Source organism: Humulus lupulus, chromosome 4, assembly GCF_963169125.1.
Source record: "Humulus lupulus chromosome 4, drHumLupu1.1, whole genome shotgun sequence".
Taxonomy (NCBI): domain Eukaryota; kingdom Viridiplantae; phylum Streptophyta; class Magnoliopsida; order Rosales; family Cannabaceae; genus Humulus; species Humulus lupulus.
In genome coordinates, this window is record NC_084796.1 from 207,898,553 (window position 1) to 207,920,369 (window position 21,817).

The 21,817-nt window shown below is 36.7% G+C and overlaps 1 protein-coding gene across 1 annotated transcript; it reads left to right on the forward strand.

Annotated features, from left to right (window-relative positions):
* The first annotated feature begins 12,640 nt into the window (after positions 1-12,640).
* On the forward strand, positions 12,641-14,290 carry LOC133832835 (uncharacterized). Its single transcript, XM_062263122.1, has 2 exons — positions 12,641-13,329; positions 13,537-14,290. The coding sequence occupies exons 1-2, from the start codon at positions 12,641-12,643 to the stop codon at positions 14,288-14,290; spliced, it is 1,443 nt and encodes a 480-aa protein (XP_062119106.1).
* Positions 14,291-21,817: the final 7,527 nt, after the last annotated feature.

Below are 21,817 nucleotides of genomic sequence, written 5' to 3' on the forward strand. Positions count from 1 at the left end.
TTAAATTTTTTTCCCTACAATCTTAATCCTCTCATACCAATACAAGATTGTAGTCACAAAAACGAATTTGAGAATTTTCTGATATTCATATAATATTATTCAAATAATAATTATAAATAATCAATGTATGCAAAAATTCATTTTAATTATTTATTTCATACAACATTGTTCAACGCATATGTTTTGAAGGCACAATTCCCAACAACCTGGACCACAAGCAGCCATCTGACAATTACTATTACACAGATCGTGGTGTCGATCCTGTACAAGCGACAAGCAGGATGTCTCACAACCCCACCTGACATGGGAAAATGTGTTGCTACCCTCCTGACACTGTCAGGAGCGTGTTGCCCAATAAAGCAGTGGGATGGAATACCTCGTATTGGGCCCAATGAGCTACGCAGGGGCCCACCAGCTCATTTATTGGAAATATTACCATTTATTATGTATTTAAGCCCCATTAGGGGAGAATAATTGTAATTAGCCCTCATTAGGGAATTAATTACCCCAGTCATCTATAAATAGGGCTTTGGCACACTTTGTAAAGGATCCTAAATTCAATTTCTTATTTCAGAGCACGCATATACGCTGCCTAAAAACCTCCACAAGAACTTGACATTTACAAGTTCTTAGCATCATAAATACAAGTGACTCGTGGACTAGGGTTGATTCACAACCTGAACCACATAAAAATTTGTGTCTCAATCTCTATTTCTTTAAGCTTTGATTTTATTAGTTGTTAGCGAAAAAGCTAGTCAACAGTTTCTATTACTTTGTTACCACTTTTTAATTTATTTACGTAAAAGTTAAATCAAATAGTCCAAAAAAATGTGCATTATTTTTGTTGGGATGGTTTCTAGTCATTGCCAAAGAAGGTGGTTGGGATAGGTCGTTATTTCTTTGCCAAATTCATGAGGAGCCTTTTGGGAGCCAATATGTAATGCCCCAAATTTCCTAATAAGGTTTAGGACCTTGATTAGGAGGCCGGGAGGGCCATAATTGATTTATTATGTTATTAAATGATTATATGCATGTTTAGGTGTATTAAATATGCATGTAAACCCATTTCTGATTAATTTGGTGATTTTCATATTTTGGCCATTTCGGGCATATTTGGCATATATGTGATATGTGTGTGGTGCTTTATTACTATTTGGTTATGCTATGGTTACCCAGCACGAGACGATCCTAGGAGGTAAGCTAGTGGGAAAGTCACAACGGGATTTATTCCTGACTTGGAGTGAGTTAAGGGGTATTTAGTGCATTACCGGGTTATTGGGTAATGGGAATAAGTATTTGATGATAAATTGGGAGTTAATAAGATCAGAGGGAAATTATTGAGGTTTTGACTATTTTGTCCCCGGGGGTGTTTTCGGGACCCCGAGCGTTAGGATTTGTTTGAGGCTACTTAAGCTTGAAGTAACCTTTTAAGAAATAAATAGAATATTCAGTAAGTTCTCTCTCCCTCAAAGTTCCATTTTCGTCTCCCGATCGCATTTTCAAAGGAAACTTGAGTTCTAGGACTCGGATTCAAGCGATGATCGAGGCATAGAGATCCTAGGAAAGATTAGAAGCTTATTATCCGGAGGACTTAGTTGGGAAACAACTCAATCGAAGGTAATCCAATTTTTAAGTTCTAAGTTTTTAAAGTTTTTAAGCTTGAATTGGACTTTGTGTTTTGATGAGTTTTTGATTGAATTGAGACTTGGGTTATAATGATTTTGGATCATGGGGATGTTTGGGAACTTTAATTTTTGAGTTTGGAGATGTTTGGATAGGTTTTTGGAAGGTTTTAAAATGGTAGAAATGGGGTTTTTGGGCTGGTTCGCGGTTGGCCGCGACCCTGTTCTAGGGCGCCGCGACCCAAGCTTGAAGAAAGAGGAGGAGGCTCTGCCAGGGGGCAGGCCACGGCATGGTGCATGGAGGGTTGCGGCCCTTAAGGCAAAAGTTGCCTAGATTTGTGTTTTTGTCATGGGAACGTAACTCTGAGGGCCTGGGATCGATCCTACTACCTAGTTGAGTGGGATTCGATGTCCCAAAGGCTTGGGTTGGGTTTGGAAGTATTTATTTACTCATTTTGATGAGTTTTTATATTATGGTTATGACTAGGTTATCACTAGGGGCTTGGAATTAGGATCGTGCTTGTGGCTCATTTATTGGTAACCTGTGCTTGGACCAAAGGTAAGAAAATTGCACGCCATATGTGACATGCATGGTTATTCTTGATGCATGTGATGTACGAGAAACATGTGGTTAGGGCATGTCATGAATGTTAAATATGAGATTGATCAGAGCTTGAGTCTCTGTGTTTGTGCTTGATCCTAATTATGCTAGCAATTGTTAAGTAAGCATGTTGATTGCCCTGTATTCGGATATTGGACATATGGTATATGCCTTGTAGCATTGCTTACTTGTGTGTGGCACTGACTAACTAGTCAGAATCGGCACTGGTCGCGTTTTACTGACCTAAGAGTTAGAAATGGCATAAGTGTTATGAACGCAAAGCCGATAAAAGATTAGATCTAATCGTCATCGGCATTGAATGACTCATATGGGGTATTAATGCTGGATCGACCCTAAGTTCAATGAAAATTATAAGCGCTTGACTAGCCAAAGGTTAGTTACTCAGAGCCAAGGCCAAAGGCCTAGGTGACTGTTTTGTCACATGGCTAAGGGAGTGGAATCCCACGTTAGTGACTCTGTTGTCACTCTGTAGGTTTATGTTGATGGCTATTTCATAAGATACCTATCTTGTTTAAGCCAGTGAAATGATCACTTATGTATTTAAAGGTACTAACCCCCTGATAGTGACTTGATGATTAGTCACTCGTTTAAAGGTACAGATCCCTTGTTAGTGACTAGTTAATTAGTCACTCGTTTAAAGGTACAGACCCCCTGTTAGTGACTTGTTGATTAGTCACTCGTTTAAAGGTAGAGACCCCCTGTTAGTGACTTGTTGATCAGTCACTCATTCATTGTCTGAACTCATTTGCATGCGTGATTAAGGTTGTTATTGCTAGGCATGCACTTTATGATTTGATGTCGTGATATGACTGTTCATGAGCATATTGAGTTTTTTTGCTGGGCTTCGGCTCACGGGTGCTATGTGGTGCAGGTAAAGGCAAAAGAAAGTTGGACCATCCTTGAGTTGGAGAGCTTAGGTGACGATGTGTACATATGCGGCTACTCGACCGCCACAGCCGAGGGTTGAAAGAGGAACTAGGGTTACACTCTGTTTTGTTGCTTAGATCGGCTAGTTGTAAATATTTTATTGTAATGAACCTTTAAATTATATTTTTGGAATCCCAATGTATACAACAAACGTTCTAATGAAACGTTATATCTTAACCAAAATTTTTAATCCCTAAACCGCTAATCATACATAGTCACACGATTATGGCCAAATGACTCGATTAGCGAGTTTAGCACTGTTTAAAAGGCATACCGTAACGGTCCCTGGAGTTTAGGGCATTACACAATACTTCCAAGGTTAGCATATTGCAGAAATCTTTCATTTTCCTAAAAAAAAAAAAATAAGTCAATATGTTTTTTTTTTTTTAAATCTCAAGCAATGCACGCGCTCATAAAAGACACATACTTGCTTGAGGTGGCAACTCTTGAACAAAAAAAAAATAGGGAGAGAAATAAGAATATAAATCAATATATATAAGAAATATAATATATGTATATATCCACATAACAAAAAAAACGTAATATATATATATATATATATTAATAAAGATGATGTGTAGAGAGGTTTTGATTCAAGTGTAGTTAAAAATAAAAAATAATAATAATAAAAAAGGAGAGAGATAGATCGGTATATGTGAGAAAAATTAGGGGAGTTATCTCCACTCACCTCTTCCCACTTCTCCATTTAGTCAAACGTGTTATGAAAACAGTTTTAACTACAAGACTCTCTATAAATAAAAAAGGAAGAGAAGAAGAGAGGGGATCGACATTTTGCATCAGGAAAGAAACAGAGAAAAAAAAATCAAATCATAGTATTTCTTCAAATTGCTCAAGGTTTCACAGGTAAATATCTATCCCTAAATTTCTTCTTCTTCCTGGGCTTTCTCTTGCTCTATGACGGAATGCACTCATTCATTTCTCTTCATCTACCATGGAATGCACTCATTCCACCCTAAAAAAAATTATTGATGGATGCACTCATCCTCAAATCTATGGAATGTACTCATTTCGCTCCAAATCTATGGAATGCACTCATTTCGCTCCAAATTTATAGAATGCACTCATTTTGCCCTTAATTTATTTTTCTTTAAAATAAAGTTGAATTGTTATGTTATCAAAATTACCACAAAATATTAACTTTGATTAAAAAGCAGTTAAACAAACTTGGTTGAATATCTCATACCCCACTGAAAATGCAAATAATCAAAGTATTTGTCTAAGCCGATGCTGGGATTGGCTAGTCGATGGTTGTAAAATAAATTCCTTGGTCAAGTTCAAAAGAGATAAAGTCATTATGAAAGTTTGAATAAATATTGACATATATGTGTATAGTTGTACACCAAAAGAAATAAACGAAAACTGGATGAGCACATGGTTCTTAGAAGACCAGTTTGCAAATAAATCAGTTCAAAATTTATATGATATACAGAAATATAAATGGCAAAGGAAATTGTCTTGTCTTGCATACACATATATATGTATACCATATATACAAAGAAACAAATGTTATAGATGCATTTTGTTTTGTACGACCAGTAAAATAATAATAATAAAGAAAGCAAAGTTTGTATCTCTACAGTCCTTTTCAAAATGAGTCATGGCCTAGTTACAATATTCGGTCATTCATGGTGACCATATGCACATATATATATGTTAACTTTGAATATATATATGTGTACAACTTACAAGATGATATGCTTATCCAGTCATGAAACATTCAAAGCTTATCATCTTTTACTTATGCGCATGTGTATCAAATTTAAAACAAAATCCAAAAGTCCCAAGTCAAATGACTAAAGCAAAAGTAAATAAATATCAGTTGTAAACAAAACAAAACAAAAATTTGTTTTAAGTTTTGCGATTAGTCTAATCTGTCAGCCAAACCCAATAAACATATATATGTATTTACTTAAACTGAGAAGAATATAACACGTATATGTACATACATATAAAATAAAAAAATGAGATGTATTATGCATATACACAAATATATTTAAAAGGGGCTTACCGTGAGTATAACAAAGTTGTGTGTGTGCTCTGTCAAATAATGACAGCTTATCATATGACTCTCACTTTATCTCTGTAAAGCTATTAAATAGACCCAGAGATATAACTAATAATCAAATAATATATTAAAAAAAAACAAAACAAAATATCTCAAATTCGAAACCAAATTTAAATTCGAATTTTAAGATATTTATATTATTTGATAAATTAAAAAAACATAAATACAGTCAGATTTTATCTCAAAATTTTAAATTCAAATTTAAAAATAAATTTTGAATTTCAAAATAATGATATTATCTAATATAAAATTTTAGATTATTCCCCACAAATTTTGGAATAATCAATTAAAATATTGGTCAAATAATCTCTTTATATATAAAACAAATTATTGATAAAAAAAAATATAAATAGATTTCAAGACATAAAATTGTGAACAACAAAAAAAATTGACAAAATTCTAAAACAATGTAAATGGTATAAATTTTTCAAATTCCAAATGAGCTCATCAAAGCACCAGAAATGATAAAATCCATTTTAAATGGTATCTCAAAGAGGTCTTTTACCTCAACAAAAATCCCAAAAGAGTTCTTTTACCTCAAAATTCAAAAGTGCACTCAAAGTAACTTCAAAACCATATAAAATGGTATTTTAGTAAGATCTTTCGCCTCAAAATTCAAAAACACTCCAAAGTATCTCTAAAAAATAAGAATACCCAAATTTCAAAGTAAGGTTGTCAACCTCAAAAATTCTAAAATATGACAAAAAACTTTGAACTACGTTTGACTTGATTCCTCAAAAGGATACGTAAGGATACGTAGGCAACTTAGTCGCTAAAACTAAGTGCAGTCATATGAACCACAAATTCGCAAAAATTCTCAAATATCAAACATGACTCTCAAAATTCCATAAAAGGTCATTCACCTTGGAATTTTTCCTAACTTCCAAGACACTAAACAATTCCATGAATGATCATCTACCGGAATTTCATAAATTTCTAAAAATACCATGAATTCCTATGAATGGTCATTTATCGGAATTCTTCCACTCATTTTCCAAAATAACTTTCTAGAACTACAAGTTACTTGATCCTTCATAAAGAAGGTATGTAGGCTACTCAGTCAGTCAAATATACTGAGTGCAGTCGCAATTCCAAATTCCTCAAAATTTTCCCAAAATTACACAAGTACTTAATATCATCATAATTGGAATCAAAAAGTTTTCCTTTAAATAAAAAGGATAGTAATTAAGAGGTTATTCTTATAATATTGGATGGGTCGAACTCAAATAATAAACTCTTATGCTATAAAATTGGCATAGGTGGAATTGTGTTTGGCATTAATTTTAATGTATTAAATTTGAAAGTTTTGTCTAACATGGTTTTTGGTAAGCCCGGTGGGACCCATTCTCTTTTTCATCTCCAAATATGATGATTTTACAAAATCAAAATTTTAGTGCTAACTTTTTTGTTTATATTACAGGAGGAAAATGGCACCACAAGTTACTGTTTACTTCCATCAATTACCAATAGTCGGCACTAACAATGGACAGAAGCCTAAGAGGAATCAAATTTTGGCCTCATTTTCTATTGGCAGAGTGCCTATCACTTATAGTGTACCTAAACTAATGTTGAACTTGAAAACCACCACCGAAGCTCGGGAAGCCTTTAAAGGCAAGGTTACTAGAGGCACCACCGAAAATCAGGAAGCCTTGAAAGGCAAGACAGCTAAGGGTTTTAAAAAGAGGCAAAATCGCTCCATCAAAAGAAACAACGCCAAAATTGCAAAAGCTTCTTCCCCATTGCTTTCTGAGGTAGTCAAAACTACTAAAGAAAAATCACTACCAATCAGGGGTTACTCAGTTAACAATCAAAGGGAAGTGAACCAACAATATGTTCAGATTATGATTGATTCTACCCCGATCAACTTGCCCACAGTGGCATCTGTGATGGTCACTTCAGTCATGGATTAAGAAATGCACCAAGACCCCAAACTTTGAGGATCACCAAGGCAACAACATATTCATATACACCAAGTACTCCAAAAACGTCAAAGTTAGTAAAAGGTGACTCTATTATGCCTAAAGTTGGAATACTAGCAAAATCTGCACAGTCGAAAATTCCAACAAAAAGTTCATCTAGTCATCAAAGACAGCAACAACCACTCATGGAGGAGACCAGGCATCCGTCGGATCACCTGAGATTAGATGGAGGATTAAAGACACTTTCCTCATTCCCAAAAAGGGCTAGAAGTTCCCATTCGCGAGTGCCTAAAGCAAATCCTTGCTCATTCTTCAACAAAAGAGAAGGATGGTCAACAACTCAAAATGGACAAAGTGAATGGGTATTTCTTCCTGGGTATCAGCCCACAAGATTTGAACAAAATAATGAGTCTACACCCTTCACGGGACCTACAACTCATTCAAGAGCTCGTACTATGAGCAAAACGGGTACTGAAAAATCTTTAAAATCCTTGACTCAAAAAGTGGGAAGTAGTATGTCAAAGAGCCTCCATAAATGATACTTATTTCAGTGATCAAGAAGAGATGGTTCCCAATGAGCTCATTTCTCAATTTGAAGCACTAACATTCAGTAATGATAAAAATATGGCAGTGTTAGTAACTGGGGCAATGAGTCCAGAAGAGGAGGTGCAAGAGCTTCGCAAGCGATGAGCGGAAAGAGACGAAGAAGTTGCTCGAATTTCTACACAATTAGCACAACAAGCTAATTTTAATGCATCAAAACAAAAAGAGGCTGAAGTTGGGAAAAATTATCCATCCTCAATACCTCTGCCAGCCAGTATGCAACCTCCACCAGTCAGTGTGCAATCACCACCAGCCAGTGTGCAGCCATCATTAGATCTTAAAATTTTGATCATGGAAAGTATTCGAGAGTACCAGGCTGCAACAAGCATACCTATTCTTGGATATCACAAACCTTATCCGGCCTACTATGATCAAATTCTGTTTCCAGCAAACTACATTAGACAAAAATTTGAAAAGTTTGATGGAATCAAAGGGTCTCCCCATGAACATTTGCATATTTCACCTCTGCGTGCAGTGAATCCACTCAGTCAGATGCGCTTTTGATTAGACAATTTGTGCAATCACTAAAGGGAGCATTCTTTACATGGTATACCCAACTTCCACCAAGGTCCATAAATACCTGGGATGATATGCAAAAGGCATTTTTAGCTCAGTTTTTCAGCTCGAGAAATGCGATAAACATCCATGATCTGGTGGAAACTAGACAAATGCCTAATGAAAATGCAAATGAATTCATTACAAGATGGAGAAGTCTCAATCTCCAATGTCCGGAAAGGTTATCGGAACAGGTTGCAGTTTCGATGTGTGCTAGGAACCTCAACCCTAAGGTGGCCACTTTTGTTGGCACAATAGAGCATAAAACCTTTAATGAGCTAGTGTCAAAAGCATGTAATGTGGATATTCAAATTGCTCGGCAAAAGGGTGGCTTACAAAAGTCCTACCCAAAAATTGATAACAAAAGGGCACCGAAGAAAGGGGAATCAATGGCCACCTTTGTTAATGCTGACAATAATAAGGATAGGGAAAAAATGCGAGAGCCACCAAAGAAATTAACTCTCAAAGAAAGAAAAGAAGTCAAATATTCATTTGATGATGAAGATGTTGAACAAATTTTTGATGAGTTAATAAATTCCAAAGCTATTAAGCTCCCCGAGCCTAAAAGACCTAACGAAGTCAACAAGACTAATGATCCAAATTATTGTCGATATCACAGAATTGTCAGCCATCCGATGAAGGACTATTATGTCCTCAAAAACATCATTGAAGGCATGATTAAAAGAAAAGAGATTGAGATAGACTCTTCTTTTGCGAAAGCAACTACGAATGCAACTTCATTAATTGAAAATGACCAACTATTACATAGAGATGTAATTTATGTAGCATTTGAAGTTGATAAAGAAGTTACAATAGTTCAAGCTCATTCCGAGATGCCAAAGTTAGGAAATCCAAATATTCCTACTTTGTATGAACTTATGACGGAACCAAATCTGAAGTTATGGGACGATTGGTCCGATAGTGAAGAAGAGTTAGAAAGTACGTGGCAGACATGTTCTCGAAGAAAATCTACTAAAGTTCAAGGTTCGTCCTTAACAAAAAATATTTCCTCTGAAAGTTCTGGAGTCAAATTTTGGGGCAAAGTGAGACCAAAGAAGAGCGCCAAAAAGAAAAAGGCCAAAAAACAAAGGAATGTCCATAAAGAGGATGAACACGAGCAAAGAAGAAATTACATAACTCTAGAAGAGTTCATGCCAGAAAAGTTGCGTAAAATGACTATCACTCATGATGAGGATGAAGTGTTGAGTTGTTGTATGGCTATACTTGCAGAAGAAAATCATAATTCTGTCTTATTGGAAAATGAAACTGAGGTAGATGAGATCACTTTGCAAGACATGCGCAAGAATATCATTGCAAAGAAGGTAAAAGAAGCAAAGAGCTTGAAAAAGCTAAGCATGACATTCAATTCGGAAAACCTTCATCCTCGATCAATAAAGAAATATGCAGTGATAGTCGCCAAAGCAAAGGTGATGGTGAACACGAGATGACACGAGCAAAATATGACATATTGGCTCATTTAAAATGCATCCCTGCTCTTTTAAGTGTCTATAATGTTTTACAAATGTCTCCTGAGCATAGAAATGCTCTTGTCGTTGCACTAACAAGTCCTGAATTTTATACGGAGCAGATAGAGCCAATTAAACCTACGTCACTTAAGGGAAGTACTTCTTGTATGGCATGCATTACTTTTGATGATGAAGATCGTCAATTGGAAGTTTTTAACATAATCAACCTCTCTATGTGACAGGTATGATTGCCAATATTCGTGTAAGTCGCATCATGTTGGATTGTGGGTCAGCTGTTAATGTACTTCCTGTAAAAACTTTGAAAGATGTTGGTTTGCAACCACGTCAATTATCTCCATCATCATTAACAATCCAATGATTCAACCAAGTTGGAGAAAAAGTAAGGGGAAGTATCACATTAAAAGTGGAAATAGGCGAATTAAAGTCCGAGGCCATATTTCATGTTATTGACTCTGACACATCCTATAACGTGTTGTTAGGGCGACCCTGGCTTCATGAATATGGAGTCATTCCTTCAACACTTCACCAATGCTTCAAGTTTTGCAAAGGAGGAAAAATTAAAACAATTAATGCAGACCCAAATTCCTTTTATGGGGAACAAGTGAATTATGCTGATGCAAAATTTTACAAGCCAGCTAATGTCACTATATTAAAAGGGAAACATGAGGAAGCAAAATGTTGTCCTAAACTATTGGAGGGCTCAACCTCACAAAATCCTTACAAATTAAACAATTATCCCCTATGAAAACTTCTCAAAAGGAAGAGGAGAATTTAAAGGTTTCTTGTCAAAAAAGAATCTTTAAATATACTCCTAAAAGTCAACAGGGAAGGGGGCAAAAAGCATGAACACCTATTGAAGATATAGTGACAACCCTAATGACAAGTTTCACCTTACCATTACGAAAGATTGATCAATCACTCCCCAATGGAAAAATGCAAATATCAATAACTTTTCGTAAAAATGGCAAAACAAACAAAAGGCATGTTACTCTTAGCAAAAGATCCTCGACTGCTGTAACTCCAAAAGCCTTCAAGATGGAAAAGAAAAAATTACATGTTAAGAAACAAAAACAAATCATAATTCATCAAAATAGTGATTGTTTAAAGGCCTCGTTTGAGCCTGGTGAGTTAACAGAAGAGGAACAAAGGATGTTTCTTGGTGATGAAATAAGTACATCGACCCCATGGGTGTTGATATTCGAAAGACTCGGCGTAGGCACATCAACTCCACAAGTGTCAGCATTTGAGAGGCTTGAATTTCCATCTATTTCTCAAACAAAGGCATTCAAAAAGAGTAAGAAATGGTAATTAAAACAAAAGAAACATTTGAAAATTACTTCTCACCAAAATGAGGGGTACGAAGCACAAGAGGATCAAGAAGATGTGGAGCAAGTTAACTATCTTTCTTTTGAAGAAAGTTTAGCCGTACATGAAGAAAACTCAAGCTCAAATTCTTCAGAAGATTTTGTGGATATCATTCAACCGACACCTCAAGAACTAGAAGACGGGGGGCAAGCAATAGTTGATGATTTAACAGAACTCAATCCTGGTACCGAAAATGATCCAAAGCCTGTATTTGTCAGCTCATTATTAAGTGAAGAGGAATTTCAAAAGTACAAGCAATTCCTTTATGAATATAAAGATGTGTTTGCCTGGGGGTATCAAGATATGCCAGGCTTGGATCCAAATGTTGCGGTACATAGGTTGGCAGTATCAAAAGATGTTCCACCTGTGAAACAATCGCAAAGAAGAATTCGACCAGAGTTAATCCCAAAAATTGAAGCAGAAATCGACAAATTGATAAGAGTCGACTTCATTTGAGAAGTTAAATACCCAACTTGGCTTGCAAACATTGTCCCCATGTTAAAGAAAAATGGGCAAATTCGTATATGTGTGGATTATCGAGATCTAAATCGTGCCTACCCAAAAGATGAATTCCCACTTCCCATTACTGAATTGCTAGTAGATGCCACTACTAGATTTAATGCATTATCATTCATGGATGGGTTTTTTGGGTATAATCAAATTAAAATGGCACCTGAAGATGAAGAATTCGCTGCTTTTTGAACACCAAAAGGCATTTATTGTTACACAGTTATGACATTTGGGCTCAAAAACGCAGGGGCAACCTACCAAAGGGCAATGACCACTATCTTTGAAGACATGCTTCACAATACTATCGAATGTTATGTCGATGATTTGGTGGTGAAAACTAAAGAAAGGAGAAATCATCTTGATAACTTAAGGCGAGTCTTTGATAGACTTAGAAAACATCAGCTCAAGATGAACCCATTAAAATGTGCATTTGGCGTAACATCAGGAAAGTTCCTCAGATTCGTTGTTAGACATCGAGGAATTGAAATTGACCCCACAAAAATAAAAGCGATTTTGGAAATGCCTCCCCCATGCAACTTGCGTCAATTAAGGAGACTGCAAGGAAGATTGGCTTATATCCGAAGGTTCATCTCAAACCTATCTGGTAGATGCCAACCTTTCACAAGACTAATGTAGAAAAATGTACCATTCATATGGGATGAGGCATGCCAAAATGCTTTTGAAAGTATCAAGCGATACTTGTTACACCCACCAGTGTTGAGAGCTCCAATTTTGGGAAAGCCATTGATATTGCATATCACAGCATTAGATTGCTCTTTAGGAGCATTACTGGCTCAAAATAACAAGGATGGAAAGGAAGTCGCCCTTTACTATTAAAGTAGAACTTTGGTAGGGGCAGACATAAATATCCTCCAATCGAAAAGGTGTGCTTGGCTTTAATTTTTGCCGTTACAAAATTACGGTACTACTTACTCTCACACACTATGACATTAGTGTCAAAAGCTGACCCTTTGAGGTACATTCTATCAAAACCCGTGTTGTCTGGACAATTGGCAAAATGTTCCATGATTTTGTCAGAGTTTGAAATCAACTTTGTCCCACAAAAAGTAATAAAAGGACAAGCATTGGCTGATTTTCTGGCAGCGCAACCGATTCCAGACAATATGGAGTTGCGTGAGGACCTTCCAGACGAGGAAGTTTTCACAATTGAAACCTCATCTTGGCAACTTTACTTTGATGTGGCAGCAAAGAAGTGTGGGATAAGTGCTGGCATTGTCTTTGTGATGCCTTCTGGAGGACTGATACCTTACTCTTTTCACATTCTGGCTATATGTACCAATAATGTAGCAGAATATGAAGCGTTAATAATCGGTCTCAAAATTGCACTTGAAATGCAAATACAATCACTGAAGGTATATGGTGATTCTCTTCTGATTATCAAACAAATTAATGGTGAATTTGCAGTCAAGCATGAGGCTTTAATTCCTTATCATGAGAAGGCTAAGCATTTGATTGCTCAATTCCAAACTATCACGTTAAATCATGTCCCTAGGTCAAAAAATGGCAAAGTTGATGCTTTAGCTAAATTAGCTGCATCACTAACGCTTCCTAGCGAAAGGGATATTCAAATTACAATAGGAGAACGCCATTTGTTACCCCAAATTATAGATAGGCAAGAAGAAATAAGTACCATAAACTTGGTAACTTTCCTTGAAAATACAAACGACAATGACTAGCGCCAACCAATTATTAACAATATCCAAAAATGAGTCTTGCCATAAGACTTGAAAAGAAGAGTTGATGTAAAAAGAAGAGCTCTTCGATTTGTTTTCCTCAATGACACATTGTATAAACGTTGTTTTGATGGGATGTTTCCAAGATGTCTTTCAAAAGAAGAGGCATCACGTGCTCTTCAAGAAACTCATGTTGGTACATGTGGTCCGCACCAAGCCGACCCCAAATTGTCAGCTCAATTAAAACGGTTGGGTTACTATTGGCCTACTATGGTCCAAGATGTGATTAATTTCGTCAAATGTTGCACGTTGTGTCAACTACATGGAGATTTTATCCATCAACCCCCTCAACCACTTCATCCTTCAATATTGTCATGGCCTTTTGAAACATGGGGAATGGATGTCATTGGTCATTTCACGCCACCATCTTCCAAAATCCATAAATACATCATGGCCATTATAGATTACTTCTCCAAGAGGTCTAAAGTTGTACCCTTAAAAGAAGTACGTGCAGAAGATGTCGCCAACTTCATAAGAACTCACATAATTTATTGTTATGGGGTTCCATCAAAAATTACATTAGAGAATGCTCTTTACTTCAAATGTAAGACACTTGTCAAACTAATGGAGAAGTACAAATTCAAGCATAGTTTTTCAACCAGTTATAATCCTTCTTCAAATGGCCAAGAAAAAGCATTTAACAAAGTGTTATGCAAAATCTTGAAGAAGATGGTAACCAAGAACAAAAGGGATTGGCATGAACGCCTCCTAGAAGCTTTATGGGCCTACAGGACCACTGTAAGAACTGTCACTGGTTGTACACCTTATAGCTTGGTGTTTGGGTCTGAAGTAGTGTTACCCTTGGAGGTTCAAATACCTTCATTAAGAATCGCTACTTAATTAATGACCCCAGATGAGAATGTGCAAGTTCGTTTAGCTGAGCTCGAGGCATTAGATGAAAAATGACTTGATGTCCAACAAAAGCTCGAAATATACAAGGCACAAGTAGCTGGGGCTTTCAACAAGAAAGTCAAATTCAGATGTTTTTCAGTTGGAGATTTGGTACTGACTGTAAAAAGATCGGTTGTTATAACTAGAATGATGAAAGGCCAATTTGAAGCTAAATGGGAAGGGCCATATGTTGTTACTAAGGTCTTCTTAAGAGGGGCATATGAACTTTCTGATTCAGATGGCCGACGCATCTACCCATGTGTAAACGAAAAGTTCATCAAGAAGTTATACACTTAAACAAAAAGGTTTTAACCTAATGTGTAGACCGCACACTTAAAAAACAAAAAAGGGTGTGCAATAAACTACGAAAGGCTTGATCCCAGTTTGGGTACGTAGGCAATCTAGTTTATAACTAGGCCCAGCCACAAAAATAAAACAACTCATATTCCCCTTTAAAAAAAAGAACTACGAAAGGCTTGATCCCACTTTGGGTATGTAGGCAATCTAAAAAAATATATACATAGATGCAGCCACAAAATCAAAATAACAAAAACATCCATTTCCAAATGAAAATATTAATGTTCATATCCAAATAACAAAGCTACTATTGGTCTCTAATACTGATAAAAAAAACAAACAATAAAAATAAAACAAAACAAGATTCTAAACGAAAAATGATGATGACTAAGGTCTTTAATCTGATTTGAGGAATAAAGTCATGGCATTGTGGACTTTATGGAACTCTTCTTGTTGAATCTTGATTGTGTCGTTCGCTCTTTCAATTTCATAGAATCGTTCCATGTCAACATCGTGTTTGGATCGCTTAATGTCTTCGTCAATCTGCTGATGATCCTTCAAGGAGGTTTTAAGACTAGAAAGGTCTTTTTCAATGAATGCCTTTTCAGTCTCGTAATCAGTCCTTCTTCGTTGTAACTCTAATTCAGCGACGATAATATCTGCTTCCATGGCCTTAAGATCCTCCAAAGCTTTTTGCTTATTTGATACAGATATAGACAAGCTGTCCATGGTAGCCAAATTTTCTTCGTTGCGACAATTATATCACAGATGAGAGAGGAGTTGATATTTTTTCCATCTTCAATTACCTTGGTAGCTTCTAAACATTTTTCATTTAAGCCAAATGAATTATGGATAGAACTGATAAACCAAGCAATCTCTGGTGGCTCAAAATCCATTGACTTACAAACATAATCAAGCTCCTTAATCACTTTAGCACTATGCTTCAAAATGTCTTGTGTCAACTGAGAAGAAGATAGCAAGTGAAGTATGGTCCTCATGATACCAATTATAAAGACTTTGGTATGTTCTTCTAAGTTCAAGTTGGTGATCACTGAAATACACATAGATGAGATGGAATTGGGTGGAGCATCATTCTCATCAGGTACTACTTCTTCAGAAAATTCAACATTGATATGATCAGCGGATTCGTTAAAATCAACAGGTGCATCAATGTCAAAATCAACATTATGATGTCCAGTCTGAGAATTAAGAGAGATCGGAAAAGTTACATCTTCGTAATGACTAGTTTCAGCATGTCAGGCACATTTTTTCTTTATTTTAAAATGAACCTCTGAAGTATTGTTGCTATCTGATTCTACATCAGTATAATTAGTGCCGACAAAATCATCAACCTGAGGAGTACTCTTCACAAAAACTGCTTCCAGGGAAGAATAAACTTCACGGATGTCTTTGATCACATATTTCAATTCATCTTCCCTATAAGGTTGATTTGACAACATTGTATGGATATCTTTCATAGATCTTCCTAAATACGGAAGAAAACTTCTCACCCACAAACAACAATACCACCATGTACATTGACCCATATGAGTAATCTTAGGGATATGAAAACGAATGCAAGTATTTCTGTAACGCCCTGGATAGCCAAGACCATTACACTGTGTGTTTACAAATGTGCAAGACTTGCTAATCAAGTCATTTAGTTAGAAACGTGTTGCTGAAACTACAGTTGAACTAGGGTTAAAAGATTTTGGTCACAAAAGTTACATTTCTTATAATCAAACACTTTGGACATGGGATCCCATTAGTAATAATGTTTAAAAGACAGTTTACAAAAATTTCAGGATAAAATTCAGCTACTAGCCACTCTAAGGGCAAAATAGACATTTAGGCTTTTCCCGTCCTGTACTACTCCTCGACCGTGGCAGCCGATCAGCTGGCTATGTACATTGAGTCCCAAAGCTCTCCATCTCAGAACTGGTCCACTTTGCCCTTGCCTTTACCTGCACCACGTAGCACCCGTGAGCCAAGGCCCAGCAAGAAACCAGATAACTGAGCATAATCATTAAGAAATCAATTTGCAAAACAACAATCAAGCAACTCATAATGCATAACCATATACTCAACAATCCATAGTGTTCATATAATTAGATATGCAGCATACCAAACTCATCGTTAAGCATTTATAACCAATTCACATAATAAACAGGATCAACGCCCTTAGGTCGCACCCCCTATTTACCCCACTGACTCAGGCCCGCTTAAACCTAGCTTAGTGAATATTAAGTTGTCCTCAGCTACCAGTGGCCGAGCCGCGCCCTGTGCGCAAATATTGAGTCTGGCACTCTTAGGCTATTTATCACATGTCCCATGGCATAATACCATCTATGACACAATTCATGTATAGGGAGCTCTTAGTCCCATCATTAACACATAACCGGGTGTAGTTTCTTACCTTTAGATTCCAATAGCTTTGCTCAATTCAACCCTCAAGCACGATCCCATCTGAGCCCTAGCGTACACCTAGTCACGGTCACAAGTTAGAACCATACCAAACTTCAATTCCAAAACCTAGACTCAGGACCAATCCCGAGCTCTCGGGAAGCTGTAATTCTACCAAACGGGGTGGTGGAATCAAACCCCGAGCCCCCGGGCAAAAACCCTAAGAAATATCCCAAAAACCCTCTTCTGGAAATAGGGTAGTGCTACAGCGCCATAAAGAGGGCGTTATAGCGCTACAAACTGAGTCAAAAATGCCCCAAGCACCCAAGCCTAGCGATGTAGCACCCGAAGGCTAGCGCTACAGCACTAGTCACAGCCAGACAACACCCAGGTTTTTCCCCTTCGAATTTCCTCGAGCCAAAACCCTCTAAAATCCTTCCAAACCTCAACCAAACACCAAAGCGAGCCTACCATCATCTATAACTCACCCCATATGACCCAACCATAAAAAACTCAACCACATGCATCATCAAACCAAGAAAAATCCATGACTGATCTTGAAGCTCAAAAACTCAATAGGAACACAACAAAAACTTCAGTATTTAAGTGATTAAGTTCACAATTTCTTACCTTCAATAGAGAAATTCAACCTTAGGCTATCCTCCACACTTCCTTAGCTGTCCCTCCTCAAAACCTCAGCCTTAATTCCCTAGAATTCCCATCAAAACCCAGTTTAGAAATCCAATTCAACACCAAAACCAAAACTGAAGAAAACCTTGACGACTTACCTCAATTGGACTAAATAACTCCTGCTATTCCTCAAGCTTTATCAAGAATCTAATTGCTAAGCTTTGATCTAGCCCTCCTCTGAACCACAACTCCAAAAGGCCCCAAGAAATGAAGAAGAAATCCCAAACCAAGAGAGAGAAAAGAGACTTCTACTTTTCCTTTTTCCCTTCTTCTTTTCTTTTCTTCAGACTTCTAAAGCGTCCTACATATTCCACTAAGGCATAAAGCATTATAACACTTATCCCTATTTCTAAACATCAAAAGACCATATTACCCTCCCAATTATAATTAAACATTTGAATCATTCTAAGGGCATTTTGGTCATTACTCCCAATTCTCGCTAATTCATCGAGTGTCTCTAATATTTACCGCTTACTTCCCGACACCTAACTAATCACCAATTATATTTCTCAATATCAAATAGACTCCAATATATTTCCTAAATTCCCATAAATACCTCCAAGCTCGCCCTAAGCTGGGTATAAATCCCCGCCGTGACTTTTCGCTAAACTGCTCACCAGGATCGCCTCGAGTCACAAGCTACAAATATATCCACATAATAATGTGGTCTCAACAATTTATCACAGATATTTACATTTATGCCCTCAACGGGCCAAAATTACGAATATCCCCTTATAACATAATAAGGGCCTACATGCATACCAATACACATAGTCATGCATCACAGATATCCAAATAATCATATAAACATGCTTTTAATCATTTAAATCACATATAATCCAGTTATGCCCCCCTCCCGACACACTAATCAAGGCCCTTAAACCTTATTAGTAAATTTGGGTCGTTACAATTTCTCCTTAAAATCAAAACCCAAGGTCTGGCCCTATCTCACATGGTGCCTCCCTGCGGATGCTTAAACAAAAGTTGTCTGAAGGAACACCTTGGTCGAAACCAAACTGGCGAGCAAATCTATTTGGATAGTATGGTTCCATATACGTGTCACTTCCTACTCTCACACATAATAAAGAAGAGCGCATTGATATCAATAGCTCAAACCTTTCGTCAGACAAGTCTGCATCATCCAAATAGTCCTGATCTTCTTCTACCGGAAAAGAGTATGGTCGATGGATAACATAGTCTTCCTCTCTCAAAATACGCCTAGCTCCATTCAATGTTCGGTGTTCAGCATGAATGCCAGCGTACTTGCTTAAATGAGGAAAATTCGCAATGAGGCCCCAGCCGCTATAAAGATCACGAAAATGCTCAACCAACCAACCTATCACATAATGCTTAGGTAGAAAACTTTGACCTTCTTCTTGATAATGTACGACTGAATTGTGAAAAGCACAGTAAATATAACCTAGAACTGAAGGCGCAAGTGAAACTTTAGTTCCAAGTGCCATTAATGAAGCCATATAAAAAGTTTCGGGTCTAATTTTATAACCTGGAGTAGGAAAAACAAAACGACTCAACCATAAAGATAAAAATGCTGCAAGACCACACTATTTTGATACATTCAGAGGAAGAGAACGAAGGTCGAACCCTTTGTCATTTTTCTGTTGGCCAAATTTTTTAGGGGGTTTAGAATTCAAGCTCTCTTTAACGCCTTCAAAAATCTTCGACCCTCGATAAAAATATTCAATCCATTGACCCCAAGATACATCCAAAGTCTCTGAACGGTCATACGCACCCTTATCCTTCAAATAGTCACAGATTCGGGCGTGGGTCGTCAGAAGTTCAGAAATGGTAGAACAATATGAATCACCCTTCATTAACTTCTCATTGAGAGGGATAAACTCCTCATAAGGTATACCTAAAATGGGCAAGCCACCAATAACTTTCAAATCATACAAAGAAATTCCCATTTCACTGCTACTATGATGGAAAGTATTAGATAATGGGCCCCAAAGCTCAGAGAAAGCTCGCCAAACGGAGAAAGATACATTAAATGGGTATCTTGATATATAAACTGCTCCATAAATCTCTGCTTTCTTTAAAACACTTTGATTCTGACGCAGAATGAATTCTGTCCACTCGAGGAGATATGACATGAATTGAACTTTCCCTCGAAAATGAAATTTATTACAAGCCTTTTTATCTTTCAAGACACGATGAGGGCTTAGAAACAAATTACTACTTACTTGGTGAGCTAAATCCTCATCATCTTCATTGTCAACATCTCCCAGAACTTTTGCTTGAAAATTGGAACCATAGCCTCGAACATGTTTAACAACATGGTTGTCAGATGAAGAATAATATCTCCAATCACCTGAACAAACATCCTCAATCTTTAATAGAGAAACAAGATCCTGGTGATCATTTGATGCTCGATGCTCAGTCAATGATAATGAGCGGCTATAAGAGGGTCTGGTCGTTATTTCTTTGCCAAATTCATCAGGAGCCTTTTGGGAGCCAATACTTCCAAGGTTAGACATATTGCAGAAATCTTTCATTTTCATTAAGAAAAAAAGGAAATAAGTCAGTATTTTTTTTTAAAAAAAAATCTCAAGCAATGCACGCGCTCATAAAAGACACGTACTTGCTTGAGGGGGCAACTGTTGAACAAAAAAAATAGGGAGAGAAATAAGAATATAAATCAATATATATATAAGAAATATAATATATGTATATATCCACATAACAAAAAAAAACATGATATATATATTAATAAAGATAATGTGTAGAGAGGTTTTGATTCAAGTGTAGTTAATAATAATAATAATAATAATAATAATAAAGGAGAGGGAGAGAGAGAGATCGGTATATGTGAGAAAAATTAGGGGAGTTATCTCCACTCATCTCTTCCCACTTCTCCATTTAGTTAAACGTGTTATGAAAATAGTTTTAACTACAAGAATCTCTATAAATAAAAAAGGAAGAGAAGAAGAGAGGGGATCGACATTTTGCATCAAGAAAGAAACAGAGAAAAAAAAATCAAATCACAGTATTTCTTCAAATTGCTCAAGGTTTCACATGTAAATATCTATCCCTAAATTTCTTCTTCTTCCTGGGCTTTCTCTTGCTCTATGATGGAATGCACTCATTCATTTCTCTTCATCTACCATGGAATGCACTCATTCCACCCTAAAAAAAATTATTAATGGATGCACTCATCCTCAAATCTATGGAATGCACTCATTTCGCTCCAAATCTATGGAATGCACTCATTCCGCTCCAAATTTATAGAATGCACTCATTCCGCCCTTAATTTATTTTTCTTTAAAATAAAGTTGAATTGTTATGCTATCAAAATTACCAAAAAATATTAATTTTGATTAAAAAGCAGTTAAAAAACTTGGTTGAATATCTCATACCCCACTAAAAATGCAAATAATCAAAATATTTGTCTAAGCCGATGTTGGGATTGGCTAGTCGATGGTTGTAAAATAAATTCCCTGGTCAAGTTCAAAAGTGATAAAGTCATTCTGAAAGCTTGAATCAATATTGACATATATGTGTATAGTTGTACACCAAAAGAAATAAACAAAAACTGGATGGGCTCATGGTTCTTAGAAGACCAGTTTGCAAATAAATCAATTCAAAATTTATATGATATACAGATATATAAATGGCAAAGGAAATTGTCTTGTCTTGCATACACATATATATGTGTAACGCTCTGGTTACCCCAGAACAGTTACGGTGAACGGTGGACCGGAAATTTGACTCGCTACCCGAGTCCTTTGGTCAAAAATGTGCTCTACGTGTAATTAACAGGTTAAGGTATAAAACCAGTAAAAAGGAAATGGAGATTTTCATTACAAACTGCTCTGCAGAGCTAAATAAAACATTTACAAGTTGTTCTCAGTACAAAATGGTCTCTACTGTTTAAAATTTACAATCCCGCCGACCTAAGCGGCAAAAATAGGGTAAACCCCCTAGTTCCTCTAAGAACTCCTTGGCCGTGGTGGTCAAGCGGCCGCATATGTACACATTACCACATCAGCTCTCCACTCAAGGCTAGGTGAGCTTCTCTTTCCCTTTACCTGCACCACATAGCACCCATGAGCCATAGCCCAGCAAGAA